The 27,678-nt window shown below is 43.8% G+C and overlaps 1 protein-coding gene across 6 annotated transcripts in view; it reads left to right on the top strand.

The window, feature by feature from the left end:
- SH3TC2 (SH3 domain and tetratricopeptide repeats 2) overlaps positions 1 to 22,857 on the top strand; it is a 54,636-nt gene extending 31,779 nt beyond the window's left edge. For 4 of the 6 annotated variants that reach the window (XM_019965197.2, XM_019965195.2, XM_070793824.1 and 1 more), the window contains 9 exons: positions 1,198 to 1,331; positions 4,157 to 4,198; positions 4,323 to 6,020; positions 6,130 to 6,310; positions 14,201 to 14,351; positions 16,695 to 16,817; positions 18,041 to 18,191; positions 19,760 to 19,956; positions 21,907 to 22,857. In XM_019965197.2, coding sequence (XP_019820756.1) covers positions 1,198 to 1,331; positions 4,157 to 4,198; positions 4,323 to 6,020; positions 6,130 to 6,310; positions 14,201 to 14,351; positions 16,695 to 16,817; positions 18,041 to 18,191; positions 19,760 to 19,956; positions 21,907 to 22,098 — 2,869 coding nt within the window. In that variant the 3' untranslated portion in view covers positions 22,099 to 22,857. The remainder of the gene's footprint in view (positions 1 to 1,197; positions 1,332 to 4,156; positions 4,199 to 4,322; positions 6,021 to 6,129; positions 6,311 to 14,200; positions 14,352 to 16,694; positions 16,818 to 18,040; positions 18,192 to 19,759; positions 19,957 to 21,906) is intronic. The other 2 variants (XM_019965196.1, XM_019965198.2) reach the window with 2 other exon arrangements.
- The last annotated feature ends 4,821 nt before the right edge of the window (positions 22,858 to 27,678 follow it).

Raw genomic sequence — 27,678 nt, 5'->3', positions numbered from 1 at the left:
TTCTGCCTCTAATCAGAGTTATGACCTTGAGCAGTTCACATTAGTGGCTAGTTTTCTCAACCAGAAAACAGCCACTAAAGTGGCTGACTTTCAAACTGCATTTACCTGAGCTATGGAGACAATGGGTAAGTGGCAGACCATGGCACTACATCCCAGCCCCTCCCTTAACCATGCTTGAAGTAAAGAAGCTCCTCTTACATCCTGCTTTACGGTTACCTAAGCACAGACTTTATTTTTTTGTACCTCAGTCTCTTCCTCTGTAAAAAGGGAATAAGAATAGTATATGCATCATAGGGCAACTGCATGCATTAAATGAGTATCTGATTCATAATAAACAGCCCCCACAAAGTATTAGCTGGTATTAACACTTAGGCTTCCAAGTTATTTTTTTTTAAAGCTGGATTCTGAAGTTAAAAATATATTGGGAACAAAGAGATATTTATTAAATGTTGTCTATATGGATACTGGACTGAATACTTTCCAAGGCACTTCTAGTTTTCATGTTCTTTGATTTTATGACAGGTATCTAGCTGACAAATTGGTTTTAACAATTAGTTTATACAGTAAAGTGAATATACAGAGCTCTATTATTTATAATCATTTCTTCTAGCCCCCTGGCCTTCCTTCTACCCACTTCCCATGCCTTAGCCTTCTTTCCCTCTCTTTATGGTGCATAACACTGTTGTGCTGTGTCATGGAATCTGATGTCAATATCAGCTGTGAAGGGTTTCTTCTGACTATAGTCAAGCTTTGTCCTTTGTTCCTCTAAATTGTGTCATCAGTCCTGAGTGTTTTCTTGAAATAATCTGTCAAAGAAACATCTTTTAATGGTCCTTTTCCAACCCTTGCATTTAGGACAGCCAGTTCCTATTTCTTTCCTTAGAAATGGTCACCATGTGGTCTCACAGAATGGGTAGGGATTGAAGGAAGGTGTTTTGTTTTTCTTGAGAGATGGAGATTTAATTGGAGGGTTGTTTTCATGTGCCACTTCTTCAGCCACCACATAGGTCGGTTCTGCACAGATGAGGTGCCTCCAGCTCTTCTTTGATGTATAAATAAGAGCATTATACAGATTTCAGCTCTGACTGTGTAGGTTGATGGCTTCTCTGTGTCCTTCACTGCATTCTAGGGTGAAGAGAGGAGGTCGTGTCTGAAACCTTGCACTGATCTGTGTCCATGTCTTTTGCCTCAACACAGGAGCAAGAACTCTGCCTTTTTCAGTGATGAGGAAAAATGCTCTCTGGGGTTCCTGGGAAGTGACAGGAAAGCTGAGTGTGTCAGCTTCCTCCGCACACTTGCTCAGACTGACATAACATCTGTCTACCAGCTTAGTGAGTATTTGCTTCTCAACTGCCCCCCCCTGCCCTGAGAAAGCCCAAACTCCTCAAGATTAAGGAATTGTTCCTAACCAAAAAGTACAGTATCTCTAAAGTCTAATCACATGCATGTATGTGGGGCTGTGATCACAGTTCAGTTGATGACCTGGGTCATATTTGATTAGCAGCATTTTCACTTTGGATTTCAGATGATTCTAAAGTCACAAGGGACTTGGTGCCTAAAAACTATGAGATGTAATGAAATCAATTCAACTATACAATGGGAGGCTGGCCATATTGAACCTTCCATTCTAAACTGGAGAAGAAAACTTCCTGGGTTGTGGCTGAGGGTCTTCCTCCTAGGGCTGAAGTAGGTCTGGCCCCACAATAATAAAGGTGGGGCCATAGAACATTATAGCTGGAAAGACCCTAAGAAATGACTTCTCTCATTTTATAGATTAGGAAGCTGAGGCCCAAGTGAATTAGTGCCTGAACCAGGATAAGAACTGCCCTCCCCTGTCCTCTAGTCAGGACAATTCCTACTTCACCACATTGCCCCTGACACAAAATGACTTTGGACTGTTGGATATGTCAGCCTTGGGTGAGTGAGGTGCCTCAGTACCTAGCACAGTTTCAGTGGTGTCTGAATGACTAACTGAGTGAATGAATGACACTCCTTTCCCTTACTTTGTGAGGGGTCCCCTGCTCTGTGTCAAGAAGTGCTTCATCCAATGACAGGGTTTGAGGAAGGAGTCCTGTTTCTCCTATCTCTTCAGTGATGGGGATGCTGTGTCCACTCCTTTGTGGCCACATTAGATGGCACACATTTCATGGGTATGGCCAGAGATTCTGCAGAAAGACTCACAGGCTAGCCTCTGGAGCAGAAGTGGGAGTTAGAAACTTTCTCCAGGCACAGGAACATTTGTGATTAGCACCTTGCCCAGGTATCAGCACTAGCCCTGGCAGCACTTTCTTACTACAGGCAGATCACACTGCTGCACCAAGCTGAACCAGGAAGCTGAAGTTATGAATGTAGCCTGGTAGTTTGGAGCCAAGGTCTGAAAATCAAGGATTAAGGGCCTGCTTTGGAGGTAGGGGTGGTTGCAGACTTGGATCCAGGGTATCTGCCAACTGTTGACCCAGTGGTTGAGGGAAATCCAGGGACAGGTCTCAGGCAGCCCATTAGCTCTTATCTACAGACCAAGGGTGCATCTCTGCTGGGTGGCGGGCTGCACTTCATGGCTTCACAGGTTGTCCCTGGCACCAGGGCAACCAGCAGAAGGGGCATCCTGTCGGTAAATTCCAACTCCCCCAAGGCCTATGCCCTGTAATTCTTTCTCTGAGAGGAAGCATTTAAAAAAATTCCTGCATTATTTGTGTTCTTGGGGGTCCTGGCCTAAAGAGAAATGGTTGCAGTAGGGCAGGCACGTGTCCCACAACATCAGTGAGGGACAGGTGCAGGAACCCAGAGTCCAGATCTCTAGCTCTGCTGTGTTTGGCTGTAGGACCTTTGGGGGTTGCAGATATCAAGTACCTTCAATGACACTCACAGAAGAAACCCTCTCCTGAGAATAGCAAGTGGAGGCTTCACTTGGTGAGGGGCCTGCTACCCTCAAAGTTCACTGGAGAGCTCAGAGTAGGGGCACGGGTGGCTGGCTATTGCTTCTTTGCCAGGAAGAGGTAGAGTCTTTTTTCTAGCAGCCCCTGTTCTATGGAGCACAAACCTGGCCTTCACCTCCACAAGCTCCACTGTGGCTACTTTGGCCAAGGGGGTCAACTTCTTTGCTGCCAACCCCAAGGTCATCTTTTTGGTTCTCACCTTATCTTATTTCACTTTTGCTCACTTTTGAACACGGTGAAATGTGTTCACTTTTGTTATCTTGTTCACTTTTGTTCACTTATCTTGTTTCACTTATGTCACTTTTGTTAGATGGCTGCACCATAAACCACCCTGGTCTCCATGACTCCTCTTTTCTCTGTGCCTTTCCAGTCTCCTGGATTGGCTCTCATCTGCCAGTAAAATGCTGATGTTTTCCCAGCTCATTCACAAATCTCCTATAACCACTCCTCCTCCACCTGCTTTGCTTTTCCCTGCAAATCCTTCTTTTGGGACTTTGAGACATTCTTTGTGACATAGTGTCAGTCACAAATCCATGTTTGCAAGTCTCCACTTTTCTCCTTGGCCACAGATCTATTTCATTCTCTGCTAAAGCTCCTTCAAGTACTACAAATTCAAAATGTCTAAAACTACTAGAGATTGTGCTTTCTCCCACCTCATCCCACCACAGTACTTCAGGGAACAAGACTTAGGAACCTCAGATGCTTCTTTACCTTCTTTTCTTAATTATTGACATTTGGTCACCTCATCCTATCAAATTTACAAAGCACATTGTGCACACTGAATCTGTCTGTTGAATGGGTGGATGACAGGAAGGAAGAAGGAAGGCTGTACACATGGAAATGAGAGGCAATGCCACATGCCAAGAGTGTGCTGCTCTGTCATAGACTCACTGAAAGATTTGGGCCTTAAGATTCCGTCATCACCCCTGCCCTGCATACTCACACCTCTTGGCATACAGCTCCTGTTTCTGTCTTTTCTTCTCTGACTCTGTTCTCATTTCTACCTCAGTTCTCAACTGTATGGTGAGTGGGTTAAACCAGATAATCTTTAGGTCCCTGCAGCACTGTGGTGAAGGGGAGATGCTGTCTTGTACTTTAGGGACGGCAGTTGGTCTGAAACACAAAGTTTCCAAGGGGCCACTGGTCCAGGGAACGCATGCAGGCATAGGCATGCTAGACCATTCTGACCTAACTCAGGTCTGTCCTTCATCTCTATCCAGGTGGGTTTGAATCCATCCAAAGTCTTCCAAACGATCTGAGCGGTGAGTAGAGATCATGCTGAACCAGACCTCCAGTCCTGTGGGACAGAATCTTGTCCTCTTGCCAAGAGCTGGCCACCATAGTTGCAGGTACTTAGTGTTGCTCAATTCTGCCCGTCCCTTACAGTGTCCCAGTCCGAAGGCTTCAAGGAGACCCGGCCTGGTGGAGCCTGGGAGGAGCATCAGGCCATGGGCTCCAGACAGTCCAGCAGCTCTGAGGACTCCAGTCTGGAGGAAGAGCTCCTTTCAGCTGCCTCAGACACCTATCATCTGCCAGAGCCTGATGACCTCGATGACCCAGAATTGCTCATGAACATGAACACTGGTCAGGAGGAGGAGGAGGCTGAGAACTTCGCCCCCATATTGGCTTTTCTGGATCATGAGGGTTATGCTGACCACTTTAAGAGCCTCTATGATTTTTCCTTCTCTTTCCTCACGTCTTCCTTTTATAGTTACTCTGAGGAGGACGAGCTCATGGCCTACCTGGAGGCCTCGAGGAAGTGGGCCAAGCGGAGCCACATGACCTGGGCCCACGCCCGGCTCTGCTTCCTCCTGGGTCGGTTAAGTGTCAGGAAGGTCAAACTCTCTCAGGCCAGGGTGTACTTTGAGGAGGCCATCCACATTCTCAATGGGGCATTTAAGGATCTGTCCTTGGTGGCTTCCCTGTACATCAATTTGGCGGCCATCTACCTGAGGCAGAGGCTGAGGCATAAAGGCTCATCCTTGCTGGAGAAGGCAGGTACCTTGTTGGCCTGCCTGCCTGACCGGGAGTATAGTGCCAAGAGCGAGCTGGATGTGGTGGCCTATGTGCTGAGACAGGGCATCGTGTCAGGCAGCTGCCCCCTGGAGGCCAGGGCCTGCTTTCTGGCCATCCGATTGCTCCTAAGCCTTGGCCGGCATGATGAGGTCCTGCCCTTCGCCGAGCGCCTGCAGCTCCTCTCTGGACACCCTCCCACCTCAGATGCTGCAGCCACCATCTTGAGTTTTCTCTATGACAAGAAATATCTGCCACACCTTGCAGTGGCTTCTGTCCGGCTGCGTGGAACTCCGAGTGTCCAAGGGATGGCCCTTCCAATTTGGCAGGTCCACCTGGTCCTGCAGAACACCACCAAGCTCCTTGGCATCTCCTCCCCAAGCTGGGGTGAAGTTTCTTCCCTGTCTTGCCCAGCACTCAGGCAGGCAGTGACTTCCTGTGAGGAACAGGCAGACTGGAGCACCCAGAGGGTCCTGTGTCTCATCCTGTCCAAAGTGTACCTCCAACACAGATCTCCTGATGGTGCCATCCACTACCTGAGCCAAGCTTTGATGCTAGGCCAGCTGCTGAGTGAGCAGGAAGCTTTTGAGTCTTCCCTCTGCTTGGCATGGGCCTATCTCTTATCCAGCCAGCCAAAGAAGGCTTTGGACATCCTTGAGCCATTCTTATACTCCCTGAAGGAGACAGAGAGTGTTATCCACAAAGGAGTGGTCTATAACCTCATGGGACTTGCACTTCAAGGTGAAGGCAGGGTGAACAGAGCAGCCAAGAGCTATCTTCGGGCCTTGAACAGAGCCCAGGAGGTAGGGGATGTGCGCAACCAGGCAGTGGCTTTGGCCAATCTTGGCCATCTGACCCTTAAGTCCTGGCCTCAGCAGCCGGCCAGGAACTATCTTCTACAGTCTGTGCAACTCTATTCTACACTCCAGGCCAGCATGGAGACAGACATGGAATTAGTACAGGTGCTTCTCTGGTTGGCTCAGGTCCAGGTATATGGACGCCAGCTGGCTAGTGGCCGCGTTTGTTATGAAATGGCATTGCTGTTTGGCTTAAGGCATCAACACCTGAAGAGTGAGTATGTCCTGTGCTGCTGAGATGCTTTAGAGAAAAGTGTTAGAGGACATTTTTTTCCTTTGTCCTGTCTCCAGTCATCTCATCCATGTTCCTGCTTTATGTTCAGGTCAGCTTCAGGTCACCAAATCCCTCTGCCATTTCTACAGCTCTGTGTCCCCAAACCCTGAGGCATGCATCACCTACCACGAGCACTGGCTGACACTGGCTCAGCAACTCAGAGACCGGGAGATGGAGGGGAGGCTGCTGGAGTCCCTTGGACAGCTCTATCGGAACCTAAATACATCCAGGTGAGTGCAGGCTCAAGGACTCTTCTAGAAACATCTTTCCTTCCTTAAGGAGAATCAGTATACTTTCCCTCACAAAGTTAAGTCCAGATGTACATGATGTGTTTGTGGCATCATGGAAAAGAACGTGGTCTTTGCAGCCAACACACATTGTAAACTCAGTGCCACCCATCACTTATTAGCTGTGTGACTTTGGGCAATTTTTACATTTGCCCATGCCTCCGCTTCCTCACACGGGACACTTGGACAGTGCCTGATAAGGCTCGATCATGTTGGCTGTGTTACAAGTAATTACCTGTGTGTCTCAATCCATCAGATGGATGTGGCTGACGATGCATAATTCAGAGAGGTGGCAATTACTATACTGAGGACCATGGAACCCTCAGGAGGTCTTCATTACCTGAGGACAGTTAGTGTTAGAGAAAAGACACAAAGTAAATAAATGCACAGAAAGCAGGGGTATAAAATTTCACAGTAAAAAATTTTGATGGTAACTTATCTTTAAAATGAAACTGGAAATGATGAAACTAAGTTTATTTTCACTTTTTAATTAAGAAGCTAAGGTTATAACTGCAACTGTGCACTAAGTCATAGACTAAACATAACAAAAGAAGTGTTTGGTGATTGACTTTTCGGGACTCTCTTAGAAAGGCTCATTTTTCAAAAATATCCCAAAACATAACTGTTTTACCCAAAGGCTTTTTTTTTCACTCTTGATATTTAAATTATTCTCAAGTGAACTATCCTGCCATCTCTTGCTGATTTTCCTTTCTGTCTCTTCACTGATCAGATCTGCCTGATCCTCATTTGCCAGTGGCATGGCCTGCAACTCTGCTCTCTAACAAGCCTTTAATTGATTCCATTAAACTCTGCATGGTTTGTATTTAATTATATACTTTGCAATAGATTAGCATTGTAGCATTGTATTCATAATTATGAATGACTTCTGACATGGGGTAGAGATGATTGCTAGGGTTGAGCAAAGAGAAGTAATTGAGGAAAAGCTATTTAAATGATAATTTTTGCTTTTCTACGCAGTGTGGTAACCTTGGGCACCTGATAAATCAGACCACTAATAATCAGATAATGAAATCTTTCTTTGTCTTTCTTTCTCCCATTCTGTCTCCCTCTCCCTCATCTCTTCCCTCTCTCACAAGAATCAGGTATCCTCCAAATATCCCATTGTCTTTAGTCCCAGGAATGGAGTTTTGGATCATTGCAGGCTGTGAGGGGCCAGGAAGCCTGGCCCCAGCCCCACTTTGTTTCTGTTTAGAACACCTTAGGAATCTTTATAGTTTTGGAGCAGATCCAGAAGGTAGGCTTAAATTAACCTTAGAGATGAGATAGTCATGTATTCATGGTAACACATAGTGAGAATGGGCTTTGGGAAAGTTGACTTTTAAGGGACAGGAGTATGGGTGGCAAATATGTGTCAGGTTTATTGCCACCCTTCCCTGTGTGCAACTTCAATCTCAGATTAATTGCTGTGCAGTGATTAGTCACCGACCCAACTGCCATCCTTTCTTTGCTCACAGCCTTCCTCCTGCCTCCAGTTGTCAAAAACCACTGAAATTCTAAGTGAAAAGCCAAAGAAAAAGCCCTTGTTGCTGTCAACAGAGTGCAGAGGCCTTTCTTAAGGCAATATGAAGGACCACTGGATTTCTTAGGTGTGGGGAGTGATAGAGAGAAGAGAAGGTGTGGAGCTGGAGTTGCTCCAAGAAGTGTCTGGAAGTCACAGGCCACAGAGCAGTGAGAGAAGAGATCAAAACTGGATTAGGAGTCAGGAAACCTGAGCCTGCCATGAGCTTATAATGTGTCCTTAAATAAGCCATTTCTCTTCTTGGTTCCCCCATTTATAAGGTTAAATTGAATAAGGTGCCTTCTTGTTCTAAAATGTTAAGTCTAGGATGAGCCAGCTATGCTATGCTGACACTGGTAATGGCCGTGTTAGTATAAGAATTCCTGCTGCCTCCAAAGAGTCTTGAGTTTTGGAGGCAGATTCTTAAAGTTATGGGCCTTCTAGATCAGAGACCTAAACTTTTGGGGATTTGTAAAGACTCTGCAGTAGCTTCAGAAGATCATAATGTAGTGACTGTAAACTCCAAGTGGGTAGACCTGGTGTCTAGCATAGAACAGAGAGACATACATATTTGTGTGGGCATAAGATGTTTACCCCTTTTCAGGATGCTCAGTTTGTCAAGGAGAACATGCTATAATGCTACATTTATTTAGCGTCTATCAATCAACTACTCCTGCAAAGCCTTTGTGAAAAAGAATAGAACAAAGACCAGCTAACAGAAATAGATAAACAAGTGTTTCCATGCACCTGGAGGTGGTTACTGTAATTTAGCTCTAAGCTTCCTGGTAGCTGAGGTAAAAAGGGAAAAACCATATGAGGTTCTTACTGTCTGATAAAAAAAAAAATATAAACAAATGTATCTGTTGGAGCAAATTTGTTCCTGGCACTGACTTCTAGGAAGAATTTATTAAGTGGGTTTGATGTAATGGTTTTTTCAACTAAATTCTCCCCATGGGATTTCCATTCTTACAAAGCTCAAAGCCATATCAGGCAAAGGCATGAAGTGTTCATGGGCGAGATGGCAGGCATCTGCCGGGGCAGGTTTGGAGGGAGAGGAAACAACACTTTCAGCTAAGGGTTGGTGGATCTGTCGGGGAACACTTCATGAAGGTGATAGCATTTAAAGATGCCCTTGAGGGATAAGAAAGATTTTGAAAACTAGAGCAGGGTAAGAGAAGACCATTTGGGGCCAAGGGTCTAACTGTAGCAATGGAAAGGGGAGGACACATTTGAAAAACATTTTGTAGATTTAACAGACTGAGTTTGATGTTTCTCTGGGTATAGGTACTAAAGGAGAGAGAAGATTATAGCCTACCTCCCGGAGAGGGATATGGAGGTTAGATGGGGGTGCAGGGGGTTACGGTGGGCCTCTGGACTGGCACAGTCAGCATCCGTATTGAAAATGGTGGTCATAATAGTAACGGAAGACATTCAGTGAGCATGCACTGATTACCAACCAACGTGCAATCTCAGGATGACCTTATGAGGAAGAAAGAGTGAGTCATTTTCACTACCCATACTGCTTTTCTGCTCATTTACATTCCTCCTGTTTGAAAGGTTTTCTCTAGTGTTCAGTGATGGTGAGTAGGAAGGCAGGGCAGTAGATGATGAAAACTTTGGCTCAGCCTTCAGAATTTTGTCTTGAGACACTTTGCTGTCCCTTTGTTCAGTATATCTTTTGAGTCTTGCTTTCTTTGCCTTCATGATGATGACTACAGAATCTAGTTTGATGAAGTTTTTCAGTCTCTCAATGAGAAAGGTCATTAGGGGTCTTGTTTTCTGTCTCAAGGTGACACAATATAGACTTTAGACTGTCTATAGACTTAGCTGTAGAGCTGAACCAGGTGGGTTCCTTGAGAACTTTATGGCTCTATTGGATCAATTCGACTAATACTTGCTGAGCATGTACTATGGCCCAGACCCTATGTTAAAAGCTGACAAATGTCAGCCCAGTCCCTGAGCTGACAATGCTTATCATCTAGTTCAGGAAGTAGATATTATACACATACTGACTGCAAGTATCACATAAATGGTGCTAAGAGACACAAAGGATGTGCATATTTTTTTTCAGAAAGAAATGCCTTGCATGCAACAGGCCTTTGCAAAGTAATGATTCTTTGCGTATAATACAATCCCTAGATGCCTAGAAGTCATTTTTCATGGCTTTTATTCTTATTCTTGTGCATCTTACTCCTGTGGAACTGAAAAAAATGTTTCAATGTTTGGTTTTCAGTATAGCTAATATGACTAATCCCTAACATTTTTGGAATCATAAACAAGGAAAGAATTGCACTTGCTGACATGTTCTTTTATCACAAGCCTAGGATGTACATCACCATCCATCTTTTTCCAATGGGGGTACTTTGTTCAAGGTTTGAGGTTGCTTATGTCCTTCAAAATTTTGAAGTTGTTAAAGTGGCAAAAGAAACAAAAGCCTTTCCACAGTTGATTTCTGAGCCAGAAATTGAGCACTGTTTGAGGGTCTGTGGGGGGGCTCTGGAATTTGATTCTCAGGGTTAGATCCTCGTTTAAACAGTTTATTACCTGGTCTTTATTGCTTACCCTTCAAAGCCTTATTTTTCCCATTTGCAAATGGATATGATAATAATACTGTTCTCTTAGTGCTGTTGTGATGATTAAATGAAATTATGCATGTCAAGCCCCTAGTGCATGCTAAGGTCTCAATAAATCATAAGTAACAATTACCGTCAGTGCTGTTATTAAAGACAAAACAGCAGAAGCTACACATAAAGCTTTAGAAATGAGGAATGCAAACATGGACAAGTTTTTTAAAAGACCCTTGGGTTTCTTTATTTGCAAAATGAGCTAAGAACTTTCATGGCTGGGGATTTCTTGAGGATTAAATAAAAGGATGTGTAACTGGAAATTTGTATCCCAACACCTGGCCCAGGGTCAGCCCCTGGTGAGTGGCAGTTCTTATTATGGAAATTGGATGAGACCAATTAGTGGAGGCTGGGCTCTGGCCAGAGGTCCAACATTCATCCAGGAAGGGCAGGAATCTGGAAAACCCCAGCAGGGGTTGGTAGGAGGAAGTCTGGGAAGGCAGGTGTACTGAGGTCACCTCACCACAGACTCATGGCTGATATCCACACAGGAAGGAAGAACAAAGATTCAGCCACAGAGATTGAATTTTAGGGGCAGAAAAAAATGAGAAAAAGAGAAAACTGGGGGTTTAAGAGGAGAGGAGATACTATGGCAGGGCCTGGGCATAGCTGGCTAGGAATTCATGAGACTTGGGATCAAGACTGATTTCATAGTCTTCCACCAGCTCTTCTCCTTATTTATTTGATTTGGGAGCTGAGCCACACCTAGAACATGCAGGTGTTGACTGGAAGCATTGGCATGCTGGGACATTCCAGGCCAAGCTAGTGACTCGTCTTGTGGGTGATATAGCATAGCCACTGGTAGATGTAAATACATGAGGTGGTGAGTGATGGTAGGAAAGAACCAAGGAAGCTGGAGACCACTTCCCAACTTTAGACCATAAGGTGCTTGTCTTATACTGGAGTCATGAATCAGGTATAAGTCTTGGTGGAAGCAGTGGTCTTTGGAAAATCCATGCACATAGAGTGTTGATAGAGTTATGTGAGCATCTGGGTCTCTCTAAGTCCTGCCTTCCCCCTTGGAGTATTTTTTGAGGAACGCTGACCTCCTCTCTTTCACAGTCATAGTGAGCTCAGAGAGAAAAATTCTAAGATCAAAATGCCTCCTTGTGAGTTGATTTCTCTGTGATAACCCACATCTTGCTCCCTGGGGGTTTGGAGAAAATAACCATATCCCAAGAATCTCCCGGAGAAGGCAATGGCACCCCACTCCAGTGTTCTTGCCTGGAGAATCCCAGGGATGGTGGAGCCTGGTGGGCTGCCGTCTATGGGGTCGCACAGAGTCAGACACGACTGAAGTGACTTAGCAGCAGCAGCAGCAAGAATCTCCCAGGATGAGATGTATGGGTCCTGTCTTCATTAATTGTTACAGTGGGACTAGGGAGAGAAGTGGAGGCCAGGCCTGTAGACCTGTTATCCCTGTTTGGCATTTAAGGGGTACAGAGTGGGCGAGAAAAGGTCAGGGCTTCCTATAGTGAAGGAGGTCTGTGGTTACCAGGCCAGGGAGGTTGGTGACCACCTCAGCATTGCGTACAGCTTCTCAGCTCACAGCACAGTATCAGCAGCAAATCTGACATTCTGATTCTTGACAGAGAGTGGCCACTGCCCATCCTTGATGTCTGTAAATATTATATCAGAAGCAGGGCAGCAGAGAACGAGAGTTCTTTCTTCTCAGGACTTACAAGGGCCAAATGTCTGGCAGTTTCTCTGAAGGAAAATAGCCACCTTGTTGTCAAGATGAATCAGGGCCTTATTAGTCACAAACAATGCTTATTTCCAACACTGTGAACAAGGGGGCCTGGGGCCTGGGTTGCATATCATGAGATGGAACCATGTTTGATAAGGGAAAGTGAAGTCGCTCAGTTGTGTCCGACTCTTTGTGACCCCGTGGACTGTAGCCTACCAGGCTCCTCCGTCCATGGGATTCTCCAGACAAGAATACTGGAGTGGGTTGCCATTTCCTTCTCCAGGGGATCTTCCTGATCCAGGGATCGAACCCTGGTCTCCTGCATTGCAGGCAGATGCTTTAACCTCTCAGCCACCGGGGAAGCCCAATGTTTGATAAGGACCTCCTAACTATTTACAGACTTAGTTGGTAATGGTCAGTGTTCTTAGAAGGATTTGCATGGTTTGGTGTTTCCCAAACTTCAGTGCACAGTAGTATAATCTGGGTGTGTCTTAGAAATTCAGATTCCTGGCTTGCTATTGTGATGATTCTGATTCAGTCAGTCTGAGAGATCTCTGGGAGTCTGTTTTTAATAAGCTCCCCAGGTAATGTTGGTACAGGTGAGTCATGATTTACACTATGAAGAACTATGGGTATTGTGGGATGAGTCCTGGGCTGAGACTCAGGAGAATGGAGTTCTGGCCTTTGATTGTTCCCCAGTGTGGTGTGCAGTCTTGTGCAAGTCACTTCCCATCTCTGGGCCTGTTTTCCCTATGAAATAAGGAGAGAGTCTCAACCCAAGTTGCACAATAGAGTCACAATAGTAGCTGATAAGGAGCTTTGACAAAATGCTGCTGCCTGAGCTAGAGTGTACCAGGCTAGCATGGTATGTCAACACATTGAGGTGATGACTTTGCCTGTGGATGCATGTTTAAAGAGTTTCTAGACGATTCTAATTACTGCTGAAGTTGGTGATACCCAGTGTTCCTTCTTGCTCTGGAATTCCGAACCTGTACAACACTGTATTACCTACACCTCATTTCTGCATTAATCCCTGACATGAGGGGAAGAGTTTTCTACATGAGCAATTTCCAAATAACTGAAGAGTAGTCTGTTAAACACCAAAACTTTCCTCCTTCTTTGATTTTTCTTATTATACAAACATCAAAATCTTTTTAATGATTTACAGTTACCACTATGGTCATTCTTTTGTGCATTTACTCAATAAGTATGCATTTGTCATCCACTGTGTTAGGTTCTTATGAAAAATGTTATAGTGTTATGGAAAGGTGGTTGGATCATGAGCTAGTAATCATAAAAATGATAACTAACATTTAAACATTTATCAAGTGCCTACTCTATGGTAGGCACTGTTGGAAACACTCTATCTCATTTAATTCTCATAAGCATCCTCTGAAGCAGGTACAGTTATATTCCCATTTTGCAGATGGGGAAATCAAGGCACAGAGAGATTCTGTACTTTCTCAAGATCTCATAGTTAGTTTAGGCAGATCCAGATCACAGCTGGTTTGGAGCAAGATCACAGCTGGTTTAGATAGATCCAGATCACAGCTGGTTTAGGCAGATCCAGATCATAGCTCAGAGAAGGCAATGGCACCCCACTCCAGTACTCTTGCCTGGAAAATCCCATGGATGGAGGAGCCTGGTGGGCTACAGTCCATGGGGTCACTAAGAATCGGACACGACTGAGCGACTTCACTTTCACTTTTCACTTTCATGCATTGGAGAAGGAAATGGCAACCCACTCCAGTATTCTTGCCTGGAGAATCCCAGGGACGGGGGAGCCTGGTGGGCTGCCATCTATGGGGTCGCACAGAGTCGGACATGACTGAAGCGACCTAGCAGTGGCAGCAGCAGCAGCAGATCATAGCTGGTTTAGGCAGATCGCCCTGTGTGATCTGAAATAATGTTGTTCCCCAGCTACAGCTTCAGTGTCCTCCTGTGCTGAATGACTCTAGGTCTCTTTGAGCCCTCATACCTTATGGGTCCATGTTCATCCCCAGGTCCCTCAGGAGGTCCCTCACCTGCATCAAGGAGAGCCTGCGTATCTTCATTGACCTGGGGGAGAGAGACAAGGCTGCTGAGGCCTGGCTTGGAGCTGGGCGACTCCACTACCTCATGCAGGAAGATGAACTGGTGGAGCTGTACCTGCAGGTAAGTCTCCAGCAGAGCTTATCTGCTGGCCTGGACCATGGGAGTGGGGGCAGCTGTACCCTCCAAAGTGGTGAGCTGGAACTAGGGAGAGGTGATGTTCTGGTCAAGCTGTTAGAAGGACAGTCAACTCTGGGCTGCTCCCTGGACTCAAGATGGAAACCAGGGCAGTCTGGTAGGCTAAATACAAGCAGCTGTGGGCCAGTCCCTGAGTTCCATATGCATGTGTGAGCTCTCAAAGAACATGATGGGAGACTTACTCATCTGTCTTGGCAGAATTATCCATCTTTCTAAAGCTCAACACACAGCTTGACTTCAGGGAGGTAAGGAAGGTTGATGTTTGCAGTGTATTAACATTATTATTTTCTTATTTTTTTTTGCACACCTTTAACATCTGTAGTATATCATAGTGTAGATTAAGTACCTCTGCTTTAAAGAAAGATGGACCTGGAATCAAATCACAGGGCCATTGATTATGAACCGTGTGACCTATCTGAGCTCTCTGGGCCTCAGTTTCTTCATGAGGGGGTCTGTCTTTAGTAAATATTAAGTATAACATTTGCATAGTAACATTAACTATAACATTAACTATACTATTTGCATAGTAAACACATGTACATAAATATTTACTAAGTACGTGGGACTTAGTAAATGCTTAATAAGTGGTATTTCATCATCATCATTATCACTATCTGCACAATATTGACATTATGTTGGTATATAAGAAGATGTATGCCTGTTAGTCTTCACTTCCTTCCCATTTGTCATTTTCTTCCCCTTTACCCAACTCCCTTACTCTGTTACTTATACTCACACAAATTTGCTTCCACTGAGTCTTAATAATGATTGTATAACATTGTTTGAAGGCTTACTTTGCATGAGAGACTTTGTTAAACACTTCACATGCATGATGTTGTTTCATCCTCATTACAAATGCTGCAGGAATTTCTATTGAAATTTACACTTTACAGACAATACTCAGTGAGGCTGAGTAACTTGCCTAAAGTGATACAGCTAGTAAGTGGTTAAAACTTCTCTCCAGCAGTAGGACTTAAAGTTTTTTCTTTCAGAGACTCTATTCTGCCTTGGGATTTTAGAGGTGGAAGAATTATCAGAGAACAGACAATTTGGTCCTGTCTTTCTCTCTCTAGGAGACAAAGGCCCAGAGGGGGCTATTGGGGTTGTTCATTGCTTGGTGGCAGAACTCCTGATTCCAGGATTTCATCTCACTGCCTCTATCTTTGTGTATCTGTATATGCAATAAAAATAACTGAGGGACCTTGGCCCTGTAATTCACAGACCAGAATTGGTCCCAGGTACGCCTAACCCTAGACTACCACCTGACTTGATGTTCTGCAGTCATTCCCATTGAGGTAAACCATTCTCTACCTAAGGATCTTTGAGATACTGTAGCTGTGCTGCAGGTGTGGTACATTCTTTTCTTCTATGTCTTCATCACATTTTGTTTAGGTGCAAAATTAAATAGCTTGTTTGAGATAAAGAGATCATAGGGGCCAGGAGAAGGGTAATGGAATCAAAGACACTAGCATCTGTTTGCCACAACTATTGATGTAAACTTGAAAACTCCTTATTCTGAGCCTGTTTCTCCATCTGGAAACTGTGTTGGATGAACTCACTTTTTCCAAACTTCAGTCATTTATACATCAGGTTTATAGTTTTGCCATAGCCAGTACCTCTGTACCATTATTTATTTATTTATTTTTCTTTGACTCAACTTCAAATCAACTTAACTTTTTACATTAAACAGTGCTATCTAAAATCAGAGATTATGATGTATTATTTTTTTAATTAAAAAAATTTTTAATTGGAGGATAATTGCTGTACAATATTGTGTTGGTTTCTGCTGTACAACAATGTGAATCAGCTGTAATACATATAGTCCCCTTCCTCTTGAGCCTTCCTCCAACCACTTCCCCCATCCCACCCATCTAGGTTGTCACAGAACACTGAGCTGAGCTCCCTGTGTTATACAAGTTTCCCTCTAGCTATCTATTGATGTATTGTTAGTCTTTTTTCTCTGAAACACATTAAAATAAATATTCAACTATTACAAGATGTTTGTGCTGCTGAAAACCATTTCTAGGGCCGTCAAAGTAAACTTATCATCTCATCAAATGGTCTCATCTCCATGTCATCAAAGGGGAAATGTAGAACTAGGGAATCCTGAAGGCTTCTTACCAGCCTTATGAGTATGGAAGACAATTTAAGGTTCAGGGGACTTTAACAGAGGGTTAAGCTAGATGGTCAGGATGTCTTTCTTGCCAGTCCTGTGGACATTCAGAAGTGCTTCTCTCCGCCTTTGACAGCAGTCTCTTTTCCACCCAGGCAGCCATCCAGAAAGCCCTGAAGTCAGAGGAGCCCTCCTTGGCTCTCAAGCTCTATGAGGAAGCGGGTGATGTGTTCTTCAATGGGACTCGCCACAGGCATCGTGCAGTGGAGTATTACCGAGTGGGTCATGGGCTGCATAGTCAGCAATATCCCCAGCCAGGCTGTGGCACAAATGTAGGCAGGTTCACTTGGACTTTGGCCTGGGGCCCCATTCCCCTCTCTTGATGGTATTTCTTTGTCTTCCCTTCTTCATTCAGTGCCTGCAGGCTCTCCCTCTCTTAAGTCCAGCAGGCTCTCAAAGAAGGAGCTGATAAACTCTGTCACTCTTGGGGTTGATAAATAAAGTATTCTTCCTGAGAGAACATACCATAATAATTACAACTTTTAGGTGCATGGTACTATACAGTTTGTAGCACATGTCTTTGTCGACCAGAATGTTTCTGTGTACATGGCATGGTGGGAGATGATTGGTCTATGGATGAACACTTTTTCTTTACTATGTTTTATTATGTATTAAAATATATTTTAAAAATTAAATATGTATAATACCAGTTCATCAAACACATGATTTCACAGATATTATTGCAAAGAATGAAGCAAGAAAAAAAAAGACAGTTAATTTAGGAAATAATAGTAATTAAATAAATGTCCATATGTTAAGTAGATATGTAAAAAATCATGATTGTTCATTACAGACTGAAGTTTGGGAAACTTGTTATCTTACTTGATCCTAAAATTTCACTTATTCCAATACTTACTCATTTGCTTTGTTTATTCAGTCATCAAACATTCATCAAGCAGGCAATATGTGCCAGGCACTGTGGTAGGAGTGAATGAAAGACATGTCTCTGACTTTTGAGGTTCTCATGGTCATACATATTTTATAGATGACAAAACTGAGGCTCAGAGAGATGAAGTGACCTGCCCAACATTCAGAATAAAAATAACAGAAATGACTATTTCCTGGGGACTCTCAGGCACTGTGCACATACTCCATGTATGTACTTCGTAGATTAGCACTGTGGGTGCTAAGGGAGTGCATAACTGGAAGGTGAATAACTTCCCATGTGGCCTTGAAGAAAGTTGTCTTCTCTTTCCTGCTCTCAGTTTCAGGGTAGCCTGATGACCTCTAGTTCCTCCACCTCTGAGGTCTGGGCAGAGCAACCAAGAGCAAGGATCAGAAGAGAGTTGAGAAAAGCCATGCATGGGAAGTGCCATCTCCCCCTGGGCTTCAGTCACTGCCATCCCTCAGTCCCTGGCAGTAAGATATAATATAACCTTCTAGAATATGGTATGTGTTGATGATTCTCAGCTAGACTGTTTCCTTGTGCCTCTGTTCTCAGACTGGGGCTGTTCCCTTAGCAAGGAGGATGAAGGCAGTGAGAACCGAGCTCCGGATTTTCAACAAGCTGACAGAGCTGCAGATCAGCCTGGAAGGCTATGAGAAGGCTTTGGAATTTGCCACCTTGGCAGCCAGACTCAGCACAGTCGCAGGTAGGTGGTCCTAATTGTCTGGGGGTACTGGATGGGAGGGGCTGACACTCCCTGAGGGACAACAAAGTTGTAAGAGCATACCTGTGGAGTCAGACTCCATAGGTTCAAACTAGGTCAAAGTGTCAAGGTAAGCCCCCAGGTAAGCAAGTTGCTTAATTTAATATCTATAAGCCTCAAGTACTTTGGCCACCTCATGCGAAGAGTTGACTCATTGGAAAAGACTCTGATGCTGGGAGGGATTAGGGGCAGGAGGAGAAGGGGAGAGGATGAGATCGCTGGATGGCATCACTGACTCAATGGACGTGACTCTGGGTAAACTCCGGGAGTTGGTGATGAACAGGGAGGCCTGGCGTGCTGCGATTCATGGGGTCGCAAAGAATCGGACACAACTGAGCGACTGAACTGAACTGAACTGAAGCCTCAAGTTTGTCATTGGCATATCAGGATTAAAAATGACACCCACAGCATACAGTTGTTATGAAGACCAATGATAATCCAGCTGAAACCCACAGCACAGTGCTTGGTATATAGGTCCTTGATAAGTGTTACTTGTGCACACTATTATAGTTAGTATCGTTGGTATTATTCTGAGTCCAGGGTAAATGGTATTTTATCCTATGCACATATGGTATTTTATCCTATCCTATCCTATGCACTAATGGCCTATTACAAAAGCACTGTGCCTTAACCTTTTTAATTAGTTGATTATTAGTCAAGTGCATATTTTCCTATGGTATTGAAATATAAATGAAAGTCAGATTCTCATAACTCACTCAGTAGCTGAAATAGCTTGCATTTACAACAGAAGCTAATGAGAAACAATGTAAGTCATTAAAATAGAAAAAAAATGCAGAATATAAAAAGATAAACTCATCTCAAATATTGATGCTTGAGGAAAAGCAGGTTTTATTAAAGGATGCTTGATTAGATGTAAGGGCAAATGGAGTCTTCTGTGATGATTCTAGAAGGGACTTCTGGGCATTCTCAAGGGCATGAGATGTGGATGGTACTGAACTTTATTGTGTTTAATTGCACTTCAGAGTCTCTTTTCTTTTCCTAACTCTTCCTTTACTGCAGAAAACCTTATTTGTGCAACTGTCTGCTGGTCTTAGGAAGGCCTTGAGAGCCCAGGCAGCTCCCTCTGGAGCATTCTTATCCTTCCTTGAACGGAAGCTGAAAGGAGGATATATTCACCCTTTCATGCTATTCCGCATGACTGGATATTTCCATATCAGACAGTTGGATTTTTCTCTTTTAGCTTTGGCTTTTGGCTCTTTGAAGCTTAAAAGTGATGTTTTTAGATTGCATCAAACAGCCACCTTGTAAATATTCCAAAAAATACAATTGGAAGCCTTTGTTCTCTTTAAAAGTCTGTTTTGTGCTAAAAGAATTAGTTATTGAAACAGTAAATACACCAAAGACAAAACCAGTCATAGACCCATTAGACCCCAAGATTCTAAAGCATGAGTTAAAAGTGAAAGGGTCTCTAAACTGTACAGAATGAATAAGTGAACTAATGATGCAAGGTGTTGGCTGTAGGATATCTCTCTCAGTCTTTCAATTTCTAGGAGATCAGCGGCAGGAGCTGGTGGCCTTCCACCGTCTGGCCACTGTGTACTATTCCCTGCACATGTATGAGATGGCTGAGGACTGCTACCTGAAGACTCTGTCCCTCTGTCCACCCTGCCTGCAGAGCCCCAAGGAGGCCTTATACTATGCCAAGGTGTATTATCGTCTGGGCCGACTCACCTTCTACCAACTGAAGGTAAGAACCAGGCTTGTGAGGCTGTCTGAGAGCTGCTGTCCAGTTATATTCTTCCCTTACCCTGAGCCTTCATGGTAAAGTAGAGAGAAGTAAATTGGGGAGTGTTGTCTCATAGGGTGGGGAGTGGCTCCTCTGGGAACACAATGACAGTCTCCACTTAAGCCCCCCTTGGAGACCTCAAAGAGGCTCCCATCTCTGCTGAGGAGACATGTTCCTCTCTTTCTTTGCCCCGCTGGGATTTCTGGGCCCATTTCATTTATCAGATACTATGGGCACATGTTCTAGTGTCTGTGATCTCCTCCACAGGACCTGTGAAAATATATGAGACCTAAACAATACACGAGACCCCCAAACAAAAGAACTATAAGCTTCAAAATTAAAATTAATTCCTAACTGTATGTCTAAAAAATGTTATAGATGAACTAGTCAGTTGAAACTCACTTCTTATGAGGTTTTATAAATGATATTTTAGATGAAATCTAGGTACATGTTGGCACGTTTGAGATAATAACATGCAGGGTCTTAGAGTGTAAGCATGCCTAGGTCCTGAGAAGATCTTAGCCCTGATCTCCTGTTTGCTCTGCTGGAGTTGAATCCAGAACTTCTTATTTTTCCAGTGACTTCTATTAATAGAACTGTGTGTGTGGTCTATAATTCTCAGTTGCATTCTGGCCCTTGAACTTTGTCCCTAGGCACTGGCTTCCCTTACCAGATGTCTCTGTCTGCTTCAGCACAACCCTTACTCTCTTCACACAGAAACAGTGGCTTCTGTTTGCAGACCCTTAGGGCAGCTCTGCTGTCTTTTTCTTATTTGCCAGAGTGTTTCTGGTCTGAATTTATTATTGACTTACGAGGGTTAATGAGAACCAGACATATCTTTTTGAGTCTCACCGGAAGAACCATATGTTCTGCATCCCAACCATGGAGGGAGGAAGGATGGGGTAGTGAAGGACTCCCCTCAGTGATCTTGCCTTTGATCCACAGCTCCCAGGAAGTGGGACAAAATGTGTATGATTTGATTCCATCAACCAAGGACTCTAGGCATTGCAAGGGAAAGAGCTCAACTCAAACTAGCTTAAGCAAATAAGGAGATTTATTGGCTCAAGGAACTGGGAAGTTCAGGTATAAGTTTAATTTCAGGTAGTTCTGGAAGCTGGTAGTCAGATGCCATCATGGATCTGAGAGAGACGTGGGGACCTCTCTCTGTACTTCTTGGCTTAGAATGTTTCTGCTGCTGCTGCTGCTAAGTGGCTTCAGTCGTGTCCGACTCTGTGCGACCCCATAGACGGCAGCCCACCAGGCTCCTCTGTCCATGGGATTCTCCAGGCAAGAACACTGGAGTGGGTTGCCATTTCCTTCTCCAATGCATGAAAGTGAAAGTTCAAAGTGAAGTCGCTCAGTCGTGTCCAACTCTTAGCGACCCTATGGACTGCAGCCTACCAGGCTCCTCCGTCCATGGGATTTTCCAGGCAAGAGTACTGGAGTGGGGTGCCATTGCCTTCTCCATAGAATGTTTCTACTTCTCTCTATTACTTGGCCTTTTTTCCTTCTATTATTGGCAACTTCAAGCCCCCATCTAAAAGGGTGAGGGACCATTTTCTCTCTTAGGTCACACTTGAAAAGTCCCAGGGAGTGACTTGGGACAAGTCAGCTTGAGTCATATTCATATACCTAAAGTTCTGTGCCCAGGATGATGCTGCTTTATGATTGTCTGTGTCTGGGTAAAATGCCATCTCTGTGCCTGGGGAGGAGGGCCACCGAGGTTAGCAATGCCACAGAACTGCCATGGACTTGGTGAGGGAACTCCCCCAAGGAACCAGGAGAAAGGGGTGGGAAAGGATGTCAAACAGGCAAAAGCTAGTTTTCTTAGATTTCCCGGCATTGCCTCCAAGCCTGTCCTGGAAATGTCTGCTAATGCTGTCTCTTTTCTGCCCTCATGCTGGGGGTTAGGATGCGCACGATGCCACCGAGTACTTCTGGCTGGCCCTGGCAGCAGCGGTCCTGCTTGGTGACGAGGAGCTGCAGGACATCATTAGGACCAGGCTGGACGACATCTGCCAGAGCCCCCTGTGGCATAGCTGTCCTTCTGGGCGCTCCTCAGAGAGGGCACGCTGGCTGAGTGGTGGGGGCCTGGCCCTCTGAGGACAGCTGTCCCATCTCCAACCAGTTGCCATGGTCAGAAGCTACCTCTCTTCTTAGCCTCTTAGACACTAATCTGGGGAGTTCAAGCCATGTCCTGGCCCATCGTCTCATCTCAGAATGGGAAGAGCACAGTCCAGAGGGAATGGGCTCAACTCAGTCACACAAGGAATGGATGGTGGAGCAGGGATTAGGGTCCTGGCTTTGTGTCTAGAGCCTTTTCAGTAGACTGTGGCCCTTCCACACATGCAGCCCCTGAAATGTACTTTCTAGACACACAGTTCTAGAGAAAATGAGAACTTTTGCCCCTAGAAAAGCTGTCCCCTTCCCTCAGTGAAGAAGTCAGGCACTGCACTGGAGAGAAGGCAAGCAGATCGGATTTTGTTCCCTTTACTGACTTTTCTCAGGGAAAGACCCCTCCCCTTGCCAGCAGCGAAACTAGTCATTTCTTTCTTCTCTTTCTTCAGCCAATGGAGGTGCTACTCCTCCTGTCACAAGGACTGGCGGGTGAGAATTCACCATGCTCTTAGTGCAAAAGACACAGCCTCAGAATGGCCAGGTGGAGTGCACAGAGGGTGAGGTCTGATGTGGATGCACCATCCCCATCCTGCCCTGAAGCTCTGCTCCCCCACAACCTCCCTAAAACCCAGGGGAAGCCTCCCCAGGGTCATAGCTTAAAAATTGAGCAATAAGAACATTATGACATAAATCACGTGTAAATAGTGTGTATTATTAAACATTGCTCATTTATGTTTATTCACACATTTGTCTCCTTAATAATACGGAAGATGAGATGAGAGACTTGAAGGATGGGTTAAATACCAAGGGGTCATATCGATTCCAGGGTTGCTCATGTACAAAGTATGTCTATTATCTATCATTGCATAACACATCTAGTGACTTGGATCACTGATTGTTTCACAGCTTCTGTGAGAAGGCAGGAATCCAAGCTTGACTTCTCTGGGTCCTCTGGCTCAGAGTAGCTCACAGGTCTTCCATCAAGGCATCAGCCATACCTATAGTCTTCTCAGGCTCATCTAGGGAAGGATATGTTTCCAAACTCACTCACATTGCTATTAGTAGGAGTTAGTGCCTTGCTTGCTATTGGCCAGAGGCTGCTCACAGGTTCTTGCCTTGTGGGACTTGCCATCGGGCAGTTCATAGCATGGCAGCCTCTTCATCAGTGAGCATGTGAGAAGAATAAGAGCAAGGGTGATAGTGGGTAGTCACTGTCTTGGCATAACTAGTCACCAGTTATGACTAGTTTTGCATATTGTATTCAAAATATGTGAATTTTATTCAAAATATATGTGAATCACTAGGTCCAGCCCACACAAAAGGGAAGGATTTACCAAGGATGTGGATTCCAGAAGGTGGGGAGTCATTTGGGGCTACCACAGTATCTGAGTTCTTTGATGACAGAATCAGGAATTTTCTAAGGCAGTGAACTCCAAGTATGGCCCACTGACTGGACCAGCAACATCAGCGTCATCCATGAGATTGTATGAAATGTGAATATCAGGGCTCTACCTAAGACATCTGAAGCACAGTCTCTGGGGCCAAGGAGCCCTGGCTTTACCCTGTTTTCCAGGTGATTCTAATGCACACTAAAGCATGAGAAGCAGTGCTCTGGAACCATGGTTCTCAGAGAATGTGAAAAGGAGTTACCTGAGAAACTTGCAGAAAATGAACTTTCTGGTCCTTACCCCAATAATTTTGATTCAGTAGGTCTGGGAGATACCCCAGGAACATGGATTTTTAATGAGCATCTGAAATACCCCAGATGCTGGTGGTTCACTATTGTTCTGAAATGTGGAAACATACAAGATCTAGCTACAGGTCTCACCATCTGATCACAGACGGCTTAGATTTACTGTAAGATGCTCTGCCCTTTCTTTCTAGCTTCTTGGGGCAACCGGATGATTGGTGGTGTGGAAGGGTAGGATAGAGGTGGTGAGTTGAGTCAGCACTGCATCTTCTAGTCAGGAATATTGTGCACATACTGGTACATCTTATTTTCTCTTAGGAGCTTGATTGGTTGTTAAAATGCTCTCTACTCTAGAGTATTCTTCTTCAGGAAGGAAATGAAGTGACCTAGTCCACTGCCATGTAAGATGGATGTGGTTTTGCCCCCAACACAAACCATAAAGACCCCAAGGGAGGGATGTTGAAGTTGAGTCTAACCTCCCATGCAGAAGCCTTTCAACAACATTGCTGGGAGGCACATGCATTCCAGAATGGTTACGAATCTTGTAGTTGGAGAAGACTTGCTTCTCTGGGATCTTTGGGATCCAAGCCATGAACCATTCCCCACCTGTCTCAGGTTACAGACCCTCTCCTTTTCCCCTTTTCCCCACTGACCTATTACTGTCCTCTGGCCAGATGCCAATTCCTGTCCCTTTGATAGTGTGGTTCTTATAACTGGTATTAGCTGGTGGGTAGAGAGTACTGAGGGTCATTACTGTACTTCCCTTGCTTCTTCAGTTGTGTCCAACTCTTTGCAACCCCATGGGTTGTAGCTGCCTCCCCACCCCCGTCCATGAGATTTTCCAGGCAAGAATACTGGAATGGGTTGCCATTTCCTTCTCCAGGGGATCTTCCTGACCCAGGGGTCTAACTTGGGTCTCACGCATTGCAGGCAGACTCTTTACTATCTGAGCCACCAGGGAATCCCATTACTGTACTTAATGTGGTTTAATATCGTATTTTAACATTGCATTAAGATTTTTCTTCTCCCCAACAGCTACATCTTATCATTGGCTCACATTGAGCTTATCATCTGCGGTCTCTGCTCATATGAGTTTCTGTTTGGCCAAGTATTTTTCAATTGTTACAAATATACATATTTGTATACATAAATACATACACATATATACACATAAATACCTACACACATGGGCTTCTCAGGTGGCTCAATGGTAAAAGAATCTTCCTGCAATGCATGAGACATGAGTTCAGTCCCTGGGTTGGGAAGATCCCCTGGAGAAGAAAATGGCAATCCACTCTAGTATTCTTGCCAAGGAAATCCCATGGACAGAGAAGCCTGGTGGGATACAGTCCGTGGGGTTGCCAAAGAATCAGACACGACTTAGTGACTAAACAGCAACAACAACACCCCCCACCACACACACATGTATTTGGGTGAAGAGCATTATAGCTACCCATTTTACACTTCACTGAGAGATTTGGTTAGACTTTTCTGATTCTGCATACTTTTAAAAATTGAATTATAGTTGATTTACAATGTTGTGTTAATTTATGCTGTACAGGAAAGTGATTCAGTTATATGTACACACACAAATATATATTCTTTAAAAAATTCCTTTCCATTATGATTTATCACAGGATATTGAACATACTGTGCTGTTCCCTGTGCTGCACAGTAGGACCTTGCTGTTTATTCATTCTATATATAATGGTTTGCATCTCCTAACCCCAAACTCTAAGCCCATCCCTTTCTGACCCTCTCCCTCTTGGTAAACCCAAGTCTGTTCTCTATGTCTGTGAGTCTGTTTTTGTTTCCTAGATAGGTTCATTTCTGTTATATATTAGATTCAACAAGTGATATCATATGGTGTTTGTCTTTCTGACTTACTTCACCTAGTATGATAAGTATGATTTACTTCACCTAGTATAGTAAGAATGATCATCTCCAGGTCCATCCATGTTGCTGCAAATGGTATTATTTCATTTGTGTTTTTTTATGGCTGAATAGTGTTCTATTGTATATATGTACCACATCTTCTTTTCCATTCATCTGTTGATGGACATTTGTTTCCTAGTTATGGCTACTGTGAATAGTGCTGCTATGTATGTGTGGGTGCATTTATCTTTTTGACTTGTGATTTCGTCTGGATATATGCTCAAGAATAGGATTGCTGAATCATACGGCAACTCTATTTTTAGTTTTTTGAGGAACCTCCGTACTGTTTTCCATGGTGGCTGCACCAACTTACATTCCTACCAATCGTGTAGAAGGGTTCCCTTTTCTCCGCACCCTATCCACTATTTGTCGTTTGTTGACATTTTAATGATGGCCATTCTGACTGATATGAGGTGGTACCTCATTGTAGTTTTGATTTGCATTTCTCTCATAATTAGCAATGATGGGCATATTTTCATGTGCCCGTTGGTCATCTGTCTGTCTTCTTTGGAGAAATCTCTATTTAGATTTTCTGCCCATTTTTCACTTGGGTTGCTTGTTATTTATGTTGTTGAGTTGTATGAGCTGTTTGTATATTTTGGAAATTGAGCTCTTGTCAGTCACAGCATTTGCAAATATTTTCTCCCAGTCTGTAGGTTGTCTTTTTGTTTTATTTATGGTTTCCTTTGCTGTACAGAAGCTTGTCAATTTGATTAGGTTCCATTTGTTTATATTTGTTTTTATTTCTTTGGGAGATGGACCTGAGAAAAGATTGGTACGATTTATGTCAGAGAATGTTTTGCCTGTATTTTCTTCTAGGAGTTTTATGGTATCATGTCTTACATTTAAGTCTTTAAGTCATTTTGAGTTTATTTTTGTATGTGGTGTGAGTCATTTTGAGTTTATTTTTGTGTGACAATGTAACTTCATTGATTTCTGCTAGGCTGTCCAACTTTCCCAGCACCACTTACTGAAGAAACTGTATTTTTTCTACCGTATATTCTTGCCTCCTTTGTCAAAGATTAATTGACCGTAGGTGTGTGGTTTTATTTCTGGGCTCTCTATTCTGTTCCATTGATCCATATGTCTGTTTTTGTGCCAATGTCACTGTTTCAATTACTTTAGCTTTGAAATACTGTCTGAAGACTGTGAGGGTTATGCCTCCTGCTTTTTTTCTTTTTCCCCAGGATACCTTTGGCAATTCTGAGTCTTTTATGGTTCCATATAAATTTTAGGATTATTTGTTCTAGTTCTGTGAAAAATGTCATGGGTAATTTGATAAGAATCTCACGAAATCTGTAGGTTGCTTTGGATAGTATGGCCATTTAACAATATTAATTCTTCCAATCCAAGAGCATGGGATATCTTTCCATTTCTTTGTGATTCTGTGTACTTTGGTTCACCTGTAAATCTGTTAAATTTGCCTTTAACCAGGTCAATTATAAAAATGTCCAGCACATTTCCAAAGACAAGGATAAGGCTATTTTTCTTAGATGAAAAGAAACATTGCACTGTGTCATTGCAGTGACTACACTGTGTATGCAAATTAGTCTGCTAAGATGGTCTTTAAAAGTGTCTGAAAATTCCATTTAAAGAAATGTTGGTGACTATTACCCCTGGAATCATGTTCATGCACTTTTTTACGGTCCATAGACAATGAGTAAAGTGGTGTTTGGGTCTGGTTTCTTTTTATGCAGGTTTTATTATTCCTAGGTAGTAGCTAAAGATGAATCAATTACCTGCTTTATCCTAATCCTCCCCCAAAACTTAGCAACATGCCTGGATCCTGGCTCTGGGTTCCTTGCATCTAATCTAAATAAAGAACAAGGAGGGAATTACAACATTGTGGAAAACCCATAACGTATTTTCTCAGCTTTCAGGTACATTACTTCCCTATTCAATCATACTAATGCTTTGAAATCTAATATTGCCTTTATTCT

Source organism: Bos indicus, chromosome 7, assembly GCF_029378745.1.
Source record: "Bos indicus isolate NIAB-ARS_2022 breed Sahiwal x Tharparkar chromosome 7, NIAB-ARS_B.indTharparkar_mat_pri_1.0, whole genome shotgun sequence".
NCBI lineage: Eukaryota > Metazoa > Chordata > Mammalia > Artiodactyla > Bovidae > Bos > Bos indicus.
The sequence above is the reverse complement of the archived record's forward strand: the minus strand, read 5'-3'. Positions and strand labels throughout refer to the sequence as shown.